At 48.9% G+C, this 17,063-nt stretch overlaps 2 protein-coding genes across 4 annotated transcripts in view; one reads left to right on the top strand and one right to left on the bottom strand.

Moving 5' to 3' along the window:
* ITGA11 (integrin subunit alpha 11) overlaps positions 1-7,193 on the top strand; it is a 47,541-nt gene extending 40,348 nt beyond the window's left edge. The window contains exons 22-30 of the mRNA XM_082060565.1: positions 814-890; positions 1,517-1,606; positions 2,826-2,916; positions 3,022-3,135; positions 3,959-4,045; positions 4,272-4,382; positions 4,936-5,031; positions 5,390-5,503; positions 6,208-7,193. Of these exons, the coding sequence (XP_081916691.1) occupies positions 814-890; positions 1,517-1,606; positions 2,826-2,916; positions 3,022-3,135; positions 3,959-4,045; positions 4,272-4,382; positions 4,936-5,031; positions 5,390-5,503; positions 6,208-6,279 (852 nt within the window). The 3' untranslated portion in view covers positions 6,280-7,193. The remainder of the gene's footprint in view (positions 1-813; positions 891-1,516; positions 1,607-2,825; positions 2,917-3,021; positions 3,136-3,958; positions 4,046-4,271; positions 4,383-4,935; positions 5,032-5,389; positions 5,504-6,207) is intronic.
* A 2,265-nt stretch (positions 7,194-9,458) lies between these two features.
* FEM1B (fem-1 homolog B) lies at positions 9,459-16,194 on the bottom strand. Of its 3 annotated transcripts, XR_014184815.1 has the most exons (3): positions 15,499-15,888; positions 10,844-12,545; positions 9,459-10,322 (listed from the first exon to the last, which is right to left on the bottom strand). XR_014184815.1 is itself a non-coding variant. In XM_082060566.1 (2 exons), exons 1-2 carry the CDS (start codon positions 15,744-15,746, stop codon positions 10,910-10,912), a joined length of 1,884 nt encoding a protein of 627 aa, XP_081916692.1. In that variant the 5' UTR covers positions 15,747-16,194; the 3' UTR covers positions 9,459-10,909. The 3 variants fall into 3 exon arrangements, 2 of the variants coding, with proteins under 2 accessions (XP_081916692.1, XP_081916693.1); XM_082060566.1 differs by having other exon boundaries at positions 9,459-12,545; positions 15,499-16,194; XM_082060567.1 differs by having other exon boundaries at positions 9,459-12,545; positions 15,730-15,888.
* Positions 16,195-17,063: the final 869 nt, after the last annotated feature.

Genomic DNA, 17,063 nt, shown 5'->3' with positions numbered 1-17,063 from the left:
CTGTAACCCCAGCAAGCATCATTTTTTTAGATGCCATAAACCCCTTTGCAAATGTTATGTGCAACATCAAGGAAAAGCGAGGAGATGCCATGGGCATCTCACTCACCGGGGTCATCTTGTGAAATCTCGTCCTGCATCCCCATGGGAAAACGGGATCTAAGGGGAAAATTTTTTCCAACCACCGTGTCTGTCTGAAGCTTTTCCTTGTCAGAAGCTTGAAAATGAGGGATGAGCTCCAGGCACCTCACTAAGAATTTAAAGCTCCCAAAAAAGCACTCTCAGATGCCTGTGGCCATCCACGAGAGCACAGCAGCCCGGCTCCCCATGACCTACGGGGGCTGGGAATGCATCTGCGTGGCATCAGGTAGTCCAGGTCCTGCCAAGACAAAGACAAGCTGGAAATGAAAGTTTGGCCCAAGAGGCAGCAGGAGCTTTAATATTATCCTCAGCTGTGCAGTCCCAGACAGTTTGAGGTCATTGCCACAGATGTGACATTTATCACATTTTATTGTTGTTGGCCTCTCTCCGGCTGCCTTCCCCCCGCCAGCCGACCCCGTGCCGCAGATGGGAGCGAGCGGCCTCTCGCTGCAGATCCCCCAGAGGGTTTCTCTTCCAATCTCAGAGAAAAAGCAAAAAAAACCCCACATTGTGCAGGGCTGAGAGTCAATCCTGCAAATCCCCAGCGTGGCCTCTTCTCTCCCTGGAAAGCCAAGGCAGCATCTCCCAATGGGATCAGGGGGATGCTCTCAGCTTCTGGTTGTTTGGTTTTTTTTCCCACTAATGCTTTCTCCGATCTGTTTCCAACCCCCACAGGTAGCTTTTCGTCTGGATTTTGAATTCAGCAAGTCGATTTTCCTTCAAAGTATGGAGATCTACTTGATCGCCAACAGGTTCGTGGTTGCTTCATCCCTTGTTTGCAAGGTCGACGGGACATTGCCTGCTCACATTGGGTTTCCTTCTTCCATAGCTGCAGGTGCTTTACTTGGGGAATAAACACAAGGAAATCTGATTGCCGTGGGTTATTAGAGAATACACAGCCCTGCATTCACAAACCAGATTATTTTTATTTATCAATATATTTATATCCACCATTTTTTGGTATACGTGGTGGCTCTGCAGTTACTGCCAGAGGCTCCAGCCACTGCTGCTTTCTTACCCACCTTCACAACTGCAAACACTCCCAGGAAACATAACTCCTGACAGCTTTACAAAATTCTTCTCACTCACTTGCCCTGCACAGGTAAAGTTTTCTGACAGAAAAGTGAAAACTCATTAGGATTTTTTTTTAATTTTCATCATTTACTAGACCAGATAAGGATTCATTTTAAGGCTGCTGGGTGTGAAAACCCTCTCCAAATGATCTACTTCTATGGCTTTGGGCTAATAAAAGTTACAGAAGAAAATTGCTTTGGCTGAAAAAGTTCAGCCCTTCCCCACCTGCTTCCTATGAGTCCCCAAAAATTCAGAGGGGAGCCAACTCTCACCTCTCCCCCTGCTTGTCCCACTGCCATTGCAGCGACAGCGAGGAGAAGGAGAGCACCAAGGAGGACAACGTCGCCCACCTCAATTTTCACCTGAAGTACGAAGCCGACCTGCTCTTCACCAGGTGGGTGTTTTGGGGGGGGACACATCTTGCAGGGTGCCTGGGAAAAACAGTGCTGGTCCCACAGGAGCTGCCTTCAAACAGAGCCCAGTGAAAACTCAGCTTTAATTCGAGGAATCAGCTTAAAAAAAGGGCTGAAGGAACCATAAAATCAGGCGCATCCCGCTCAGTGGGTCCTTATAAAAATCAACAGCAAAGAGCAACGAGGTGCTGTGCTTTCATAACGGTTAAACGCACAAGTGTTATTAAATAGGTGTGAGAGAATATTTGAATGTGTTTTTTTAAGAGGAAAAAGTACTTATTGTAGGTAATAATGTTCATAACATGTGTTACTAGCCAGTGTCTGGGCCGGGAGCCATCCCAATAAAAAATGGTCTCACCAGAAGCTGTGCTGAGGGATGTGTGTGGAAGGGTTTGGGCACCAACTGTAACTAAAGCAGAGCGTCCTCGGTCCAAGAAGAGCAGGGAACTAAGACACAGATGATAATTTATTAACCTGATTATAAAAAAAAAAAAAGTGGACCCCAGAAGAACATTCCCTGGCACCGCTTGCTGTAATTCTTAGCAGATTTTTGAGACCTTCAGTAATTTTTTTTTTTTACACTAGAGGCAGTGGGGCACTGAAAATAAAGCTACTTTAATACTTAGAATTTATGGGGAGCAAGAGGATTCTCAATTTAACAAATGTCAGAATCACCCTTACAGGAGAAGGGAGAACTTGGAGGAAAAGTAACAGCACCCAAAATTCAAATTTGGGCACCTTGGCAAGGGGGAAAAGGGGAATAACTTCAAAGGGTTTTGGGCGACATGCCCTGTGTTGTGACACCTGCGAGCATGTGTCCCATCCCAGTGCTCCCAGTCGGGATCCCATGGGCACCCCTGGGATGCTCCTGGCTCCTTCTCCTCCTCTTCAGCTGTGATTCAACTTCCCAGATTTATACGTGACATTGAAACCACTGACTAGGGCCTTGGATGTCTCCATTATAATAAAAAGGCGAGAAAAATTCTACAGAAAAAGGGAAAATACCACAGAAGCAGAATAGCATGAAAATCCCCTGTCTTTTTTCGCTCGAGGTGGAGCCAGGTGATGGTTTCCATCCAAAATGGGGCCAGACAGATGGAAAGTCTTCTCCTGGGAGTCTGGGGGCAGCTGGGCATGGGGCTGCTCCTTGCTCTGTTTGCCCTGAAACCCATCAAGACTTGTCCCCACTTGTCACGACAGATCGTCGAGCCTGGATTACTACGAAATCAGGTCGAACAGCTCCCTGGAGAGATATGACAGCATCGGCCCCCCCTTCCATTGCACCTTCAAGGTAAGGAGGGGGTTTAAACCACCCCAGAGGGGGATGTGCCATGGTCACCCTGCTTGTCCCCATCCCGCTGGCATCCCGGCATATCCCTGTCCTCTGTCCTCACAGCTGCAGAACTTGGGCTTCTTCCCCGTGGAGGGGGTGACCATCAAGCTCACCATCCCCGTGGCCACCCGGGCAGGCAACCGCCTCCTGCTCCTGACCCAGTTCCTGGTGGACCAGGTAAGGGAGGGGGTTTCACCCCCATTGAGTATGTGGGTCCCTTCTGGGCCAGGGGTGGGGATGGAGACGCTCCACAAAGGGTCACCCCGTCCTTTTGCAAACCCCCCTCCCCATGCTCACCCCTGCACAGATTATCTTGGCTCTTGCCCGGGCTTCTCCCTTTTGCATTCACTTGGCTGGAAACATGGAAAATGGTGATAGCCAAAGGGTTCAGTCCAAATATTTCTCTGAGCTAGACCTCCCTCTAGTATGTGATGAATTCTTGAGGGTCTTGAAAGCTTCAGCTGTGCCTGGGGAAAAATATGGGTTTGGAGGAAGAGGGCTGGGAGCAGACCTGGGGCACTCTGAAACCCCCGGACACCCCGAGCCCCCGTTGCCCCTGCAGCCGTGTGGGACTCTCGTCCTGGTGATGGTTGGAAAGAGCTGGGCAGGGGAGACAGCATGTCAAGGGCCAGGTTTGGCTTCAGTGGAGTTATTTTGTACTGCAGCTCTGGCAAAGTCACCTGTGCCACCCCGGCACCCTGCCTGGGGCTCTCTGCCAGGCTGAATTTGCTGGGGGAGAGGCACAAAACACAGGAATTAATTAACTAAATTAGGATGCTGGGCTTCTTTTGGGCCAGGACCTCCTCCAGCCCCGTGGTGCAGCCATAGCAGCTGCATCCCACAGTGACCCCAGCTCAGCCCCTGGCACCAGCAAAGCCTGGGGGCTGCTGGAACCCCCACCGATTCCACCGGGACGGGTGCTGAGCACGGGCCAGAATGCGGGGAAGTGGCTGCCATGGTCCTTGTCCCCATTCTTGGGACCCATCGTCTTCTCCTGCAGGAGAACACAACCTGCAACATTTGGGGAAACTCCACTGACTACCGGGGGACGCCAGCTGAAGAGGACCTGTCCCGCACCCTCCACCTGGTACGTGTCCCCATGGGCCTGATCCTGGCCCTGGGCTGAGCTCTATTGCCCCAGGTGGCCACCAAAAAAGGGAGAAGTCCCCCAGGATGGGGATGCCCCATGGTGATGGGGAGGACGGGTGTGTGGCTCCTCCACTGGTGTCTGGGTCTCGCTCCCTTCACTGTGTGGCAGGAGGGGTTTTATCCCCTTCTCAGCAGTGATGCTCCATAAACTTCTCCCCTTGCAGAACCACAGCAACTCCGACGTCATTTCCATTGACTGCAATGTGAAACTAGCCCCCAACGAGGAGATGAACTTGCACTTGCGTGGCAATCTGTGGATGAAGTCTCTGAAAGCAGTAAGTCGTCCCACAGCAGACATACACTTTTGAAGTGAAATCCACCAAAGGAACCATGAAAACCTGTCGGGTTTTTTCCCTCTCCTGTGATTTTGATTTTCAAATCCTATTAATTCTACCAGTGTGTGCATCCAACATCCCGCACAGCAACTCATCATGGTGTTCATGATCATCTAGGTGTTCCTGCTACAGCAGGGGGATTGGACTAGCTGATCTTTCGAGGTCCCTTCCAATCCCTAACATTTTGTGATTCTGTGTGGAGTTGTCATATGCAGGGACAGGAGTTGGACTTGATGAGCCTTGTGGGTCCCTTGCAACTCAGGACATTCTATGATTCTATGGGAAATCTAATCTCAGCAGACATTTTTTTGCTGCAATTTAGCCACCCTCACTACTTGACCTGCATCATTGTCCCCCACGGGTGCCGCGAACAGCATTCCTGGGGTGGATGCAAAGTCGTGTTGGGGAGCAAAGCCATGGGGGGGGTGCGCCCAGTCAGGACACTGGGTCCTGCCCCATGTCTGATGCTCACATCCAGCATCTCCTTGCGCAGCTGAAGTTCAAGTCACTGAAGCTCACCACGAATGCCGCTCTCCAGCGAAGCTTCGGGAGCCCCTTCATCTTCCGTGAGGAAGACCCCAGCCGCCAGGTGAGCCCCGGGCGGGACGGTCACATGCGGACCCGGCAGGTTTGGGGATGCTGCAACACCCCACTCTGACCCCAGCGGGAAAAACCCTGCGGCTGGAGCGACCTGCAGAGCCCAGAGCAATTCGGTGCAGCTGTGGCCGGAGCCCAGCAGCTCCAGTCCCAGCACCGTGGGGCTCAGTAGGGAAAACCTGAGCAGAATCGCATGCGTCGGGTGGGCACCTTCCCCAGAATCCTCCCAAAGGTGGGGACACGCAGCGTCAACCTCATCGCACTGTCCCCCCATCCCCTCTGTTCCTGCCCACCCGACTCTCACACCCAGCAGCACAATATTGATATTTGGATGGTTTTTTTCATCGCAGATAACATTTGAAATCTCCAAGCCGGAGGAGTCGCAGATCCCCATCTGGATCATCCTGGGGAGCACCCTGGGGGGGCTCCTGCTCCTGGCGCTGCTGGTCCTGGCGCTCTGGAAGGTGAGAGAGACCCCGTGTGCCCAGGGACCCCCAGCCCCGGCTCTGTGTTCACACCCCACAAGCCCCTTGGCACCTCCAGGAGTCACAAAAAGCTCCTCTAACCTCTTTCTGGGTCCATATTATTTATATTCAGGGCCTAAACCTCCTGGCAATATCCCATTAAAAGAAGGATACTGAATTAATGGGGGGGGGGTCTTTTTTCTCTTCTTTTCTCTTTCCTTTTCCCTTTTCTTCTTTTTGCTCTTTTCTTGTTTGTCTTTTCTTTTTTCCTCTATTTTTTTTTCTCGTTTCTTCATTTTTCTTTTTTCCTTTTTCCTTTTTGCTCTTTTTGTTTTTTCCTTTTTATTTTTTCTTTGTTCCTTTCTCTTTTTTCTTCTTCTTTCTTTTCCTTTTTGCTTTTCCTTTTTGCTTTTCCTTTTTGCTTTTCCTTTTTGCTTTTCCTTTTTGCTTTTTCTTTTTTAACTTTTCTTTTTTTCTTCTTTTGCTCTTTTCTTTCTTCTTTTTCTTTTCCTTTTTCTCTTCCTCTTTCTTTTTCTTTCTTTCTTTTCCTTTTTCTTTTTCTGTTCCTTTTTCTTTCTCTTTTTCTTTTTATTTCTCTTTTTCTTTCTTTCTCTTTTTCCTTCTTTCTCTTTTTTCTCTTTTTCTTTCTTTCTCTTTCTTTCTCTTTTTCTTTTCTTTCTCCCTTTTCTCCTCCATCCCTACAGCTTGGATTTTTCAAAAGCGGGAGCCGCAGGCGAGCGGCGGAGCGGGAGCGGAGCGCCCAGCGGCTGGAGTGACACCACCGGGGCCACCGCGTCCCTCTGACACCCCCAGCCCCCCCAGCCCTGGCCGGTGCCGGAGCAGAGATTCACCCCAAGGGATTTGGGTGCTGCGCTCAGGTCTGCATCGCGACAAGAGGACACCCCTTTGTGTGAAACCACCGAGACAGGTCTAAAAGCCAAAAAAATACCCCGAAATCTACAGGTACCAAAATCTCCAACCCTGACTCGTGGTCCCACACCACAGCGAGAGGAGATTCAAACTGGGTTTGCAAGGAGGGGGCAGCGGCGCTGGGATGGGGGGGCACCAAAACCATGTGCCGCATAACATGGGGCAAAGTATGGATTGCAAAAATAACTTTAAAAAATAATATCCTTAAAGAAAAAAAAACAGAGGATTGCTCATTTTGGTTGAGCTGTAGCAAAGCCCCGGGTGTTGCTGGCCACAGCTCTCAAACTGCGTTGCATTCGTTATCCAGAGTAATTGGGTGGAGATTTTTAATTTGCTGCCTTCTCAATGCACTGAATACAAATGATAGCAAATTAAAGCACCTTAATGCAAGTCTCCAGTGTCCAGCTGTACATACTTATTTTAAAAATATTTACCTGTTTAAGCAAAGGAGAAAAAGAATTAAAAAAAAAAAAAATCAAAAACCAGTTTGAAGTGTTTTCTCCAAACTGAGCAGTTTCGAAGAGCTTGTGCCCAGCAAATGTCCGCACGTTGTATTATAACTGTACATACTCGGTGTCACGCGAAACCGGATCATCGGTGCTGTTTGACAAAAATCTTTCTTTTTGCATAACAGAATTATTTATGCTAATATTAATTTTATGGATGAAAAAAGAAAGCATATGTCCACCGGATGTGTAATGAAGTTTGTTAAATACTGTCCTAGTATTTTTTAAGAATTAAAAATACAGTATTTTAAAAATGAATTGCCTCTGTTCCCCTTCTATGTTAACCCCCTTCCACAGCAGGGTTTCTCACTCTCCTCCAGGACACAGCGCAGGACGGGGCTTGCACCTTTTCCTTCATTTATTTATTGTGGGATGCACATTTTTTTGCCACCCATTTTTAAAGAGATGTTGTCAGGCAGGACAAGTCCAGGGCGATGCTCACACTGCCAGTGCTCCCACAGCCTCAGAGAAAACACATCTTGCAGATTTCGTTTCCTCCCTCCTCCTCATCCACCCGTTTTAGGTTGAAAGCACATCAGCAGGCTGCACTGGGACTACTGACAGTGTCTTGCCAATGTTTTATTCCTAGGGGAAAAAAAATAAATAACTGCTTTTCAAGGGTTTTGCTCAAAAGCAGCTCATGCCTTGGTGCTGTCCAAAGGGGAAGGTGAGTGCTCTCCTGCTGCTGTCCGGCCACAGAGCCACATGTAAGGGTGTTGCATGTGTGTGCATGTCATTTATGTTCTCTCTCTCTTTTTATTTTTAATGTGTCTATATGTCCTCCAGCTTTAGGAAACGATGCTCACAGGTAATATGGTGCAAAAGCTTGGGGCTGTGTGTTTGCATGTATGTGTTTGTGTGGGAATGTGTATTTATTTTCTAATATATATATATATTTATATATAATTTTTTTTCCATTATATATATATATATATATACACACACAGAGAGAGAGAGAGAGAGATTTATATATATATATAGGTATGTATCTATATAGATATCTATATATATACATATATATATGTGTGGGGCATGTGTATTCAGGAGCAAGAGTACCGCCAGGCCCCAGCTTTGGGATGTTGTGCTCACAACAGATACTGCACCAGCTAGGATTTCTCTGTGTGTGTGTGTGTGTGTGTCTCTATATATATATATATCTGTATATATATGTATATATGCATTTGTGTGTGTGTGTGTATATATGTATGCATATGCATATGTCTATTTATGTGTATATTTTTTAAAAAAGTATGTGTAGCTATATATACATCTAGGCATATATTTGTGCATGCATATATGTGTGTGTGTACATATATTTTTTTCTATACATCCACGTACACATATCTCCCACACAGCGCCTCCCAGGGCCCAGAGCAGCGGCTGTTGCCCACTGAGGGGAAGAAAAGCTGCATTTTTACTTCCATTTACTCAAAACACCCAGGAACACAATTCCCATTTGCAGTGTGGGGGCTCATTCTGTGGGACACGAGCCCTTTCATGGGCTCTTTACCTAAACCCAGCGGGTTTATAACTTTTCAGAATTTGGTTAAAGCTACTTACACCGTGAGCTTTTATCAGTTTAACTCAAAGCCATATTACCTACAGATATTTCAAAGCATGCAGGTTTGTTCCAAGAAGGGTTTTATACGGGTATTTCACAAGAACATTTACATTATTCCAAGTCAGAAACAGGTCCTGAGGAAGAAAAAAAAAAAAAAGGTCCAAGAAAATACTGTCTTAATCAATGACACAGCAACTTAAAATGATTTTCGATCCAGAACCCAAGTGCTCAGCCCTTCCTCCTCTTTCCTCAGGCTCCAGAAACCACTGATTCTCATTTTTTAACTACATCACATCACAAATTATAGATGTGCAAGGGTAAAAAGAAACAGCAAGGGCTCAGAGCTCCGTCCGAAGCATGTGGCACAGTATAAGACTTTTTTCTTTTTCTGTAACACATGGACACTGATTCATATACTGGTTAATTTTCACTGAGTCAGCTGCCAGCAGCTTCACAAGCTCAATAATGATCATCTGGTGGGCGGTTGGGGTTTCGGGTTCAAAGCTCTAGCAGTAGCACACACAAGCCCAAAATGGGAGCCCGAAAACATTTTCCCCAGTTCTCGCAATGAGCTACAGCGACTTAAACATATTTTTGCATTTCCAACAACTGGGCTAAAAATTGCCATTGTAAATTCTCAGCAAAATACAAAACTGCAGCTTTCCCGGTGACTTCAGAGTGATGCAGCTCTTAAGAGATTTAGGGTAAGAATTTACAAAACCATTAACACCTTCCCAACCGTTTGACAACTTGTTGTAAGGCCCCCAGTGGATGAATTTTGGCTTTGCCATTTTGCCTGACTGCAAGCCATGGTTTTTCAAAGCCATAATCCAATCTACCTGAGATACAAGTGACATTTTTCATTTTTAGAAGCTCATTTCTAGCAGAGTAAAGTTTGCAGCTTAGAAGTTTGCACCTTAGAAATCCCTTGGGATTAAAAAATTAAAGAGTTCTAAGCTAATTCCACATTCAATGTTTATTTGTTTGTAATACAAATAGAATCGTGTGCCCAAATCTCACCTTAAAGTCCTACCCAGATTGTTTAAAAAAAACCCTACAGAACATTCTTTCATCATCTGACAGTTAAAAAGCTGCATTTAAAATAAACAGAGTTTTCAGTAGCCTGTCAAAACAAGTGACATTTTACGGTCGGAGTATCTGCAACTTCTACCAAGGAGAAGCACCTTCTCAAGCAACAGCATTATTATACAATCAGTTGCTTATCATAAAAGATTTTATGATAGGACAATTTTCTAAAAATCAGGTTTCATAGAGATTTTTTCATAATGAAACGAGTAAAAATAATGAAAAAACTTCCAGTCCAATTCAGGGAGGCACAGATTCACTCCACGTGTGTCGGAAAAGCCAGTTTCAAGCAGCTCCAAAGGAAGATTCTCTTTGGTGACAGACTACTCCGTTAGGAAAGTACAGCATCTGGAATCCAAGAGTGCAGTTTTACATACTTTTGAGTCAAAAAGGTGCATGTTGATCATTGGAACAACAACAAAATAAACAAGTTAAAAGCATTTTGAAATGTTGGGACACACACAAACACAAATACCCTATCAATTTTCTAGGTATCCATGCATGATCTTTATATATGAGCAATTAGCTACACAAAAACAGTGACTCTGGGTCATTTCGGTCAATGCACAAGTTCCTTTTTCAAAAGTTGCTCAGTACTTACTGTAGTAGTGTAAATGAGGAGCTTGATACTTCAGCTGTTATTAGATGAATATACCATAGCTGAATTTAAACCTGTATTTCCTAACAGAGCATTCCACACATCTGTAGCTCTTGATAACTGCTGTTCCAAATTAAACTAAAAAAAAAAAAAAAATTTTAAATGTTACCAACATCTTCAGCATTAACTGAAAGGCATTAAAAGACGGTGAGGTATGAGAGCAATGGGTTGCTCTGTATGTCCAGACTTCGCTTTTAACCAACTACCACATAATTTCCAATTGTTCTTTCCCACCTCGCTCCAAGAAGTTTCAAAATTTGCAAAGCTGCTGCCTCGGCAGCCCTGACACTGGCTTTTGGAGGCGCCTTTTTAAACAACCACCTAAAGAACTCAGCTGCAAATCCTAGGCAGAGATGTGTATTGGATACAAAACATTCTGCACAAGTTACCTTGGGATTATTTGCCTCTTGTTTATAAAAACAAGAGATAATGATGCAATTCTTTTAATTAAAAGAAACAACCAAAAGCATCAGATTTGACTACAGAAAACCACGTGGCTATTTTTTTTTCACCTCCCCCCAAGATCTGCATGAGAACTGAGGCTGCAGACTGAATCCAGAGGAACCCAAACCCCAAAGAATAAACAACTTCATGTATACACGTGTTCTGCTGTCTGCGATCGATGTCGTCCCGGGATAGCACCACCACGAAAGATTTTACGTAACCTAGTGAAACTTCACAAATTCTTCCAGAGTTCTGGGGATCTGGTTTTGGTAGCTGATGTTGTAGATCCGCACCGCTCGGGCAGCCAGGCACTTGAGACTCAGCTTCATTTGAGTTTTAAGGAGTATTTCGGACACCCCTGTTGTACTTTTATCAAGAGGGGTTTTCTTCTGCTTATTTGTCATGTCTGTGTGAGCACCAGCCTCCACCAGGCTAATGATGATGGAATGCAATGTCAAGAAGTCACTGATGGGCCTGTGGTACTGGACGATGATGTGGAGTGGACTATTCCCCTCATTGTCCACAGCATTCACATCAGCGCCACAATCCAGCAAGAGTTTCGTGACCAGCGCGTTGGGAAAGCTGCAGACATCGTTGGTGTGGAAGTCGTCGACCGGCGTGCTGGAGTTGACGGCGTGATGCAGCAAACTGGAGCCATCCCGAGTTCTGGGATCGAGGTGAATCAGGTTATAAATCTGCTTATTGATTCGCGACTGATCCTCTTCGCTGCACTGGGTCTTGGTAGAGATGCAGACCAAGTAGAGAAAGGTAAAAATGTTGCATTCGTAGTTGTCCATGGCTGTGTGGATGTCGGAGTCCTGGGTGGTTTTGATCCGGGACATGCCTTGTTCAATCTCCAAGACGCTGCACCTCAGAACGCTCTCAATGTCCTTGGCCTTAACAGGCTCGTTTAAGTGGATCATCTGAGAAAAGACCTGAGCAAACCTTAGGAGGTCCTTATGAGTGTTCCTGTTGCCCTTTTGCCTCAGATGCAACGCATGGAGCCACAGCTTGATGCACTGTTCAAACTCCATGTTATCCGCATAAACAGCGCCCCGGTAAATAATGGGGTGAGAAACATCGATATTGTCTGAGCCCAGAATTCTTTCTCGCACGATAAGCCCTTCCATGTGAAGGGCGTCTCTGTCCTGCCTAATTGACTCTAATTCCTGAGGAGTCCTGCATTCGGTCCTGTTTCCATATGCTTCAATTTGCGGAAGAACTTCCTTTTCAATTATATTCTCGCTGTCTCGGTACCTCTCCAGCATCGCTAAATATAAATAGTGGTAAGTCTTCATTATATCATAATTTTCTCTGTCATTTGCAAACGAGGCACCCAGAAGCTCCAGCGCTTCGATCCGGCTCCTCCTGTCGCAGTCGGCGTGAGCCAGCAGCAGCTCCACCACGTCGGCCTTGCAGCTCTCGGCCGCCACCTTCAGCGGTGTCATCCCGTGGCCGTTCACCATCATTGCCGCCTTCCACTTGACCAGTTCCCTCACAATCTCCAAGTGACCGGCTTCGGCAGCGAAATGCAGCGCCGTGGCGCCACAGTGGGCCTTAGCGTTGGGATCGGCATGCTGCTCCAGCAGGTACCGCACCACCTCCGTGTGCCCTTTGTAAGCCGCGATCATAAGGCAAGTGTTGTCGTACTTGTTGGCGATGCTGATGTTGGCGTTGTTTTCCACCAGGTATTTCACGATGTCCAGGCGGCCATCGAAACACGCGGCCCGCAGCGGGGTGGAGTTGGTCACCGTCGTGTGGTTCACGTTGGCGCCGTGACTCACCAGCAGTTTGACCACCTCAAAGTGGCCGGCTCCTGCCGCGCACCACAGCGCCGTGGCTCCATCAATCACAAAGCTAAAAATGGGAAAACAGAAACAAGCAGTTAAACTTACGCTCTTTTACAGGCAGCCAAGCAACACGCACACACATACCAGCCATTAAAAGACATTGTACAGCCGTCTTGGTTTTGTATTTAAGGGAACTTTCTGGGATAGCCAAGGTAAAAGAGTGAGGGACTCACCAAGCACACAGACCTCCCAAAGGAAGAAGCGTTGGAAGCTGAAACCTCCAAGCAGCCGGGGATTTCGCCACAGTTTGCACAAGTACTTCCCGGGCTGCTTTGAAGATCCCACCTGCCAGCTCCGGCCCTCGGCCTCTGGAGGTCGCAGGAAGAACAGTTACAAGAATTCGAGCCCTTATGCCAGAAATTCACACATGAAAGATATAAAACTTAAAATTCACATATTGACACAAAAAACCCAAATTCAGACACAAATAACGGTGTAGCTATACAATACACTGGCCCCGGCAGCAAGGCTGGCTTAAGAATTTTGTCTTGTTTCACTTTATTCTCTCTCCCTGAGCTGCAAAACTGCCACCACTTCCACTGCACCGACGCTTCTTTTTTAAGAGACTGCACCGTACATCAGACCTGCAGTCTGGTTACACAAATGGAACTGCAGGAATAAAATAAAATTTAAAAAAGCACAAGTTCTTCTGAGCTGGGCTGTGTCAGAGATCTGCTTTGCATCATGGCTTTGCAGGGGACAGTTAACTCCAGCAAAGCACCGCAGTTTCTTAAGCTGTTTTCATTCCCAAATCCAGCACGTTGTGTAACTAGAAAGATAGAGATTGATGTCCTTTCCAACCCCCTGATTTCTGAAGTAGCACTTAAACACAGAAACAGGCCGCATTCACGCTGTAGTTAATACACACTTAAGGCACATCCCAAATTACAGAGGAGGGATAAATATCTTGTTTCCATTATGTCCAAACAGACACATTTCCCAAAGCTAAAATATCATAAGATACCAACTTAATTTGAACAGTGATTTTTAGAATTTTATGAAGCTCTCATGTAGCTCAACAGGAATAGTTGTATTTGGCTGTTTGTAAATCCAACATCTCTAGACAACACTTCAGAGGCCATTTAAGAGCTCTGGCACAGAGATGCCTACGCCTTTTTCACAGTAAGAAATTCCTTATTTTGTAAATAATCACATTAAAATACTTTTCTATTTAAACAGAAGGAAAGTCAGGTCCTAGGATTTGTCACTGAACATGAGGTGATTTATGGGTGCGCTACAGGTATATATTTACAAGCCAAAAGCCTGGAGCTCACCCAAGAGGAGCTGCTGTGCCACCTTATCTCCCGAAGAATGACAATAATGACAATAACGTGGTGCTGGGGGATCACATGTCTCCTCTCTGACTCCCACTGTGCCCATTGTGTCCCAGACAACACCTCCTTTGATCTACGCCAGGCAGAGGCTCTGGTAATCAGGGAAATAAGAAAACCCTGCAGCCAAGGGGGCCAACAGCCCTTCCAACCGCTTTCTGTCAACGAAATTCGGGGGCCAGAGCTCACCCTGGGTATCCTCAGCCAGTTTTTGCTTGTGAAAAGAGGGCTAGAAGGGAAATGGAAGAAAAAAAATAAAACATATAGGGAAGCGGGTTCCTCCTCCTTCACCCAGTGTTTAAGAACTATGCAGCCTTTCCCTGGGCCAGGTGGAGCTGCACAGGCACAACTCCAGCTCAGCAAGCAGGAGCAGATGAAAGATATTGGCGGGGATGCAGGATGATCCCTCTGGCTCATCCTTGACGTGAGCCACCTGCCAAACCTGAAGCTGTTCAAAAGACCAATTTACCTCCGCGATTAGTCAGCCTGGGGTTTTAAGGCTGATAAAAGGGCAAGAACTTGATGAGCGCTGTGTGAGCTTTTAAAAACAATGTTCCTCGTTCCTTCTGCCATGGCAGAACACCACCCAGAACATCCCTGCCAGATTTCTCCGTGAACAGCAGCATCAGCACTGCCAATGGCACCTCCTGCCCTCCCTGTCCTCAAATGTCACATTTTGTTCCCAGCCATCCCGTGTGTTGGCTCCTGCAGCAAGAAAGGGACGTTCCTTGGGATGGCTGGATACCGAAAAACTCCCAATTTGTGCACACAACAGCCTGGCTCCCAGTGCGCAGGTATCACCCTGCCCTGACCTGCTGGCTGCTGTCACCCACAGCGGCGAGAAATGTCACAGAAAAGACTGTTTTGGCACAGCAAGAGGGAATGGGAGGCAATGGGGAACCCAATGAGAAGCCCTCTCTGCTGCAGTGAACATTATCACAGTTACAGCTTCCTCACAAGGAGAGCAGGCGGGGCAGGCACCAAACTCTTCTCTTCAGTGACCAACAACAGAACCCAGGACAATGGCAGGAAGATGTGCCAGGGAAGGGTCAGTTGGGCATGAGGAAAAGGTTCTTCACCCAGAGGGTGCTGGACACTGGAACAGGCTCCCCAGGGAGGTGTCACATCCCCAAGCCTGACAGTGTTCAAGAAGAGACTGGACAACGTCCTTGGACACACAGAATCATTTAGGTTGGAAGAGACTCTCAGGGTCATTGAGTCCAACCATAACCTAACTCTGGCATTAAACCACGTCCCTAAGAACGTCATCTAAACACCTTTTAAACCCCTCCAGGGATGGTGACTCCACCGCTGCCCTGGGCAGCTGTTCCAATGCCCGACAGCCCTTTCTGTGGTGTGAACGGTGGGGTTGTCCTGTGCAGGGACAGGAGTTGGACTCGATGATCGTTGTGGGTCCCTACCAACCCGGGACATTCTATGATTATTCTGTCCCCAGCTTCAGGCGGGGGGGGCTCAGAAGGGAAAAGGTATTTATGACTCATAAAGCACCACGTGGGGGATCTCAAAACAGGCATTTTTACAGGTGTCAAAGCAACTTTCCCAACACCAGCCAGGTGCGCCCCAGTGCCCCGTGCCAGCAGAGCCGCCGTTCTCCGTCACCGTACGTACCCGTCGAAGCGCACGGTGCCGGTCTGCTGGGTCTGGACGCGGTAGTGCTCCAGCAGCAGCCGCACCACCTTGGCGTGGCCGTTGCGGGCGGCGATGATGAGCGGGGTGGAGCGCTGCCCGCCGTGCTGGCTCACGTAGCCCAGCAGGTACTTGATGTCGCTCTCGGAGCGGTTGAGCAGCAGCGCGGCCAGGGTCAGCACCCGGCCCTCGCTCGCCGCCTTGTACACGTACCCGGCCAGCCCCTCCATCGCCGCCTCCTCCTCCTCACGGCTCCGGCGGCCCCGCTCGGGCCTACCGAGCAGCCCCGCCGCCGGGGCGGCCTCTCCCTCCGCCTCCTCCTCCGTCCTGCCTCGGTGACCGGCGGGGGGCACATGCGGCCCCCTCGGGGTCAGCCGCCCCCCGGGCCCGGCCAGCCCTTCCGGGCCGGCGGCGAGACGGGGCAGCCCCAGCGCCCGCCGCCGCCGCCTCACCCGGGCCCGCGGCCCATCCCGGGCGCCGCCACCGCGCAGCTGCCCCGGCAGCGGTGCCGCAGCGGGGACGCGAACCCCCGGCCCAGCCGCCGGCCCCGCCCTCCGGGGGGTCCCGACGAGCGGCAACGTTCGGCCCGGGCCCGGCGCCGCGCGCGGGGCTCCGCTACGGGTCGCCGGAAGGGCCCTGCGCGGCGCGCGGCGGCCACGGGCGTCCGCCACCGCTCCGCCCCCGCCGCAGACTCCGGAAGCGAAACCGGAAGCTTCGCTCCCCATCGCGTCCCCCCCGCAACCGGGGCAGCGCACGGGAGTTCCGGCGCGGGGCGGCTCCTTCCCCCGCCAGCCGGGGGCTGCACGGCTTCCCTTGGCCTGGCCTGGCCCCTCGGGTTGGGTTGGGGTGAGCTGGGTTCAGCTGGGCTGAGTTCAGTTGGGCTGGGTTCAGTTGGGCTGTGTTGAGGCTGGTTCAGTTGGATTGGGCAGGGTTGGTTGGATTGGGTTGTGCTAGGTTGGGTTCATTTGGCCTGCGTTGGGTCTGGTTTAGTTGGGTTGGGCTGGGTTGATTGGATTGAGCTGGGTTAAATTGGATTGGGTCTAGTTTAGTTGGATTAGGCAGGGTTGGTTGGATTAAGTTGGATTGGGTTTCCTTGGCTTTGGTCTGGTTTAGTTGGGTTGGGCTGGGCTGGGTTGGTTGGGTTGAGCTGGATTAAGTTGGGTTGGGTTCACTTGGGCTGGGTTGGGTCTGGCTCATTTGGGTTGGGTAGGGTTGGATTTGGTTGATTTGTGTCAGATTTAGTTTTGTTTGGTTCAGTTTGTTGTTTCTGTTCAAGAAGGGACCAGCAGCTTTTTCACCTGGACCATGACCCCATCCCAACCCCACTGTGTCTCCGCACACGCAGGAGCTTCATCCCGGGTTTCAGGGACACCACCTCACTGCACGTGTATCACCTTAACCGAGAGCTAAATAACCCCCCTGCTCACCCGCCTCTGCGTCCCCAGCACAGATCGTCTCCCAGAGCCCCTCGGCAGGTGCCCTGTGCTGTGACCAGTTACACGACACTGAAAAAGTAACGTGAGACAGGACCCGCACTGCCGTCTGCT

Source organism: Streptopelia decaocto, assembly GCF_964273445.1.
Source record: "Streptopelia decaocto genome assembly, chromosome: 9".
Classification (NCBI taxonomy): domain Eukaryota; kingdom Metazoa; phylum Chordata; class Aves; order Columbiformes; family Columbidae; genus Streptopelia; species Streptopelia decaocto.
Note: the sequence above shows the minus strand (reverse complement) of the source record. Positions and strands in the feature narration are given on the sequence as shown.

Coding starts and splice junctions, on each gene's coding strand:
- FEM1B (XM_082060566.1), bottom strand. CDS start 15,746: ATGGAGGGGCTGGCCGGGTACGTGTACAAGGCGGCGAGCGAGGGCCGG. Junction 12,546..15,498: donor GGCACCGTGCGCTTCGACGG/GTACGTACGGTG, acceptor TCCCATTTTTAG/CTTTGTGATTGATGGAGCCA.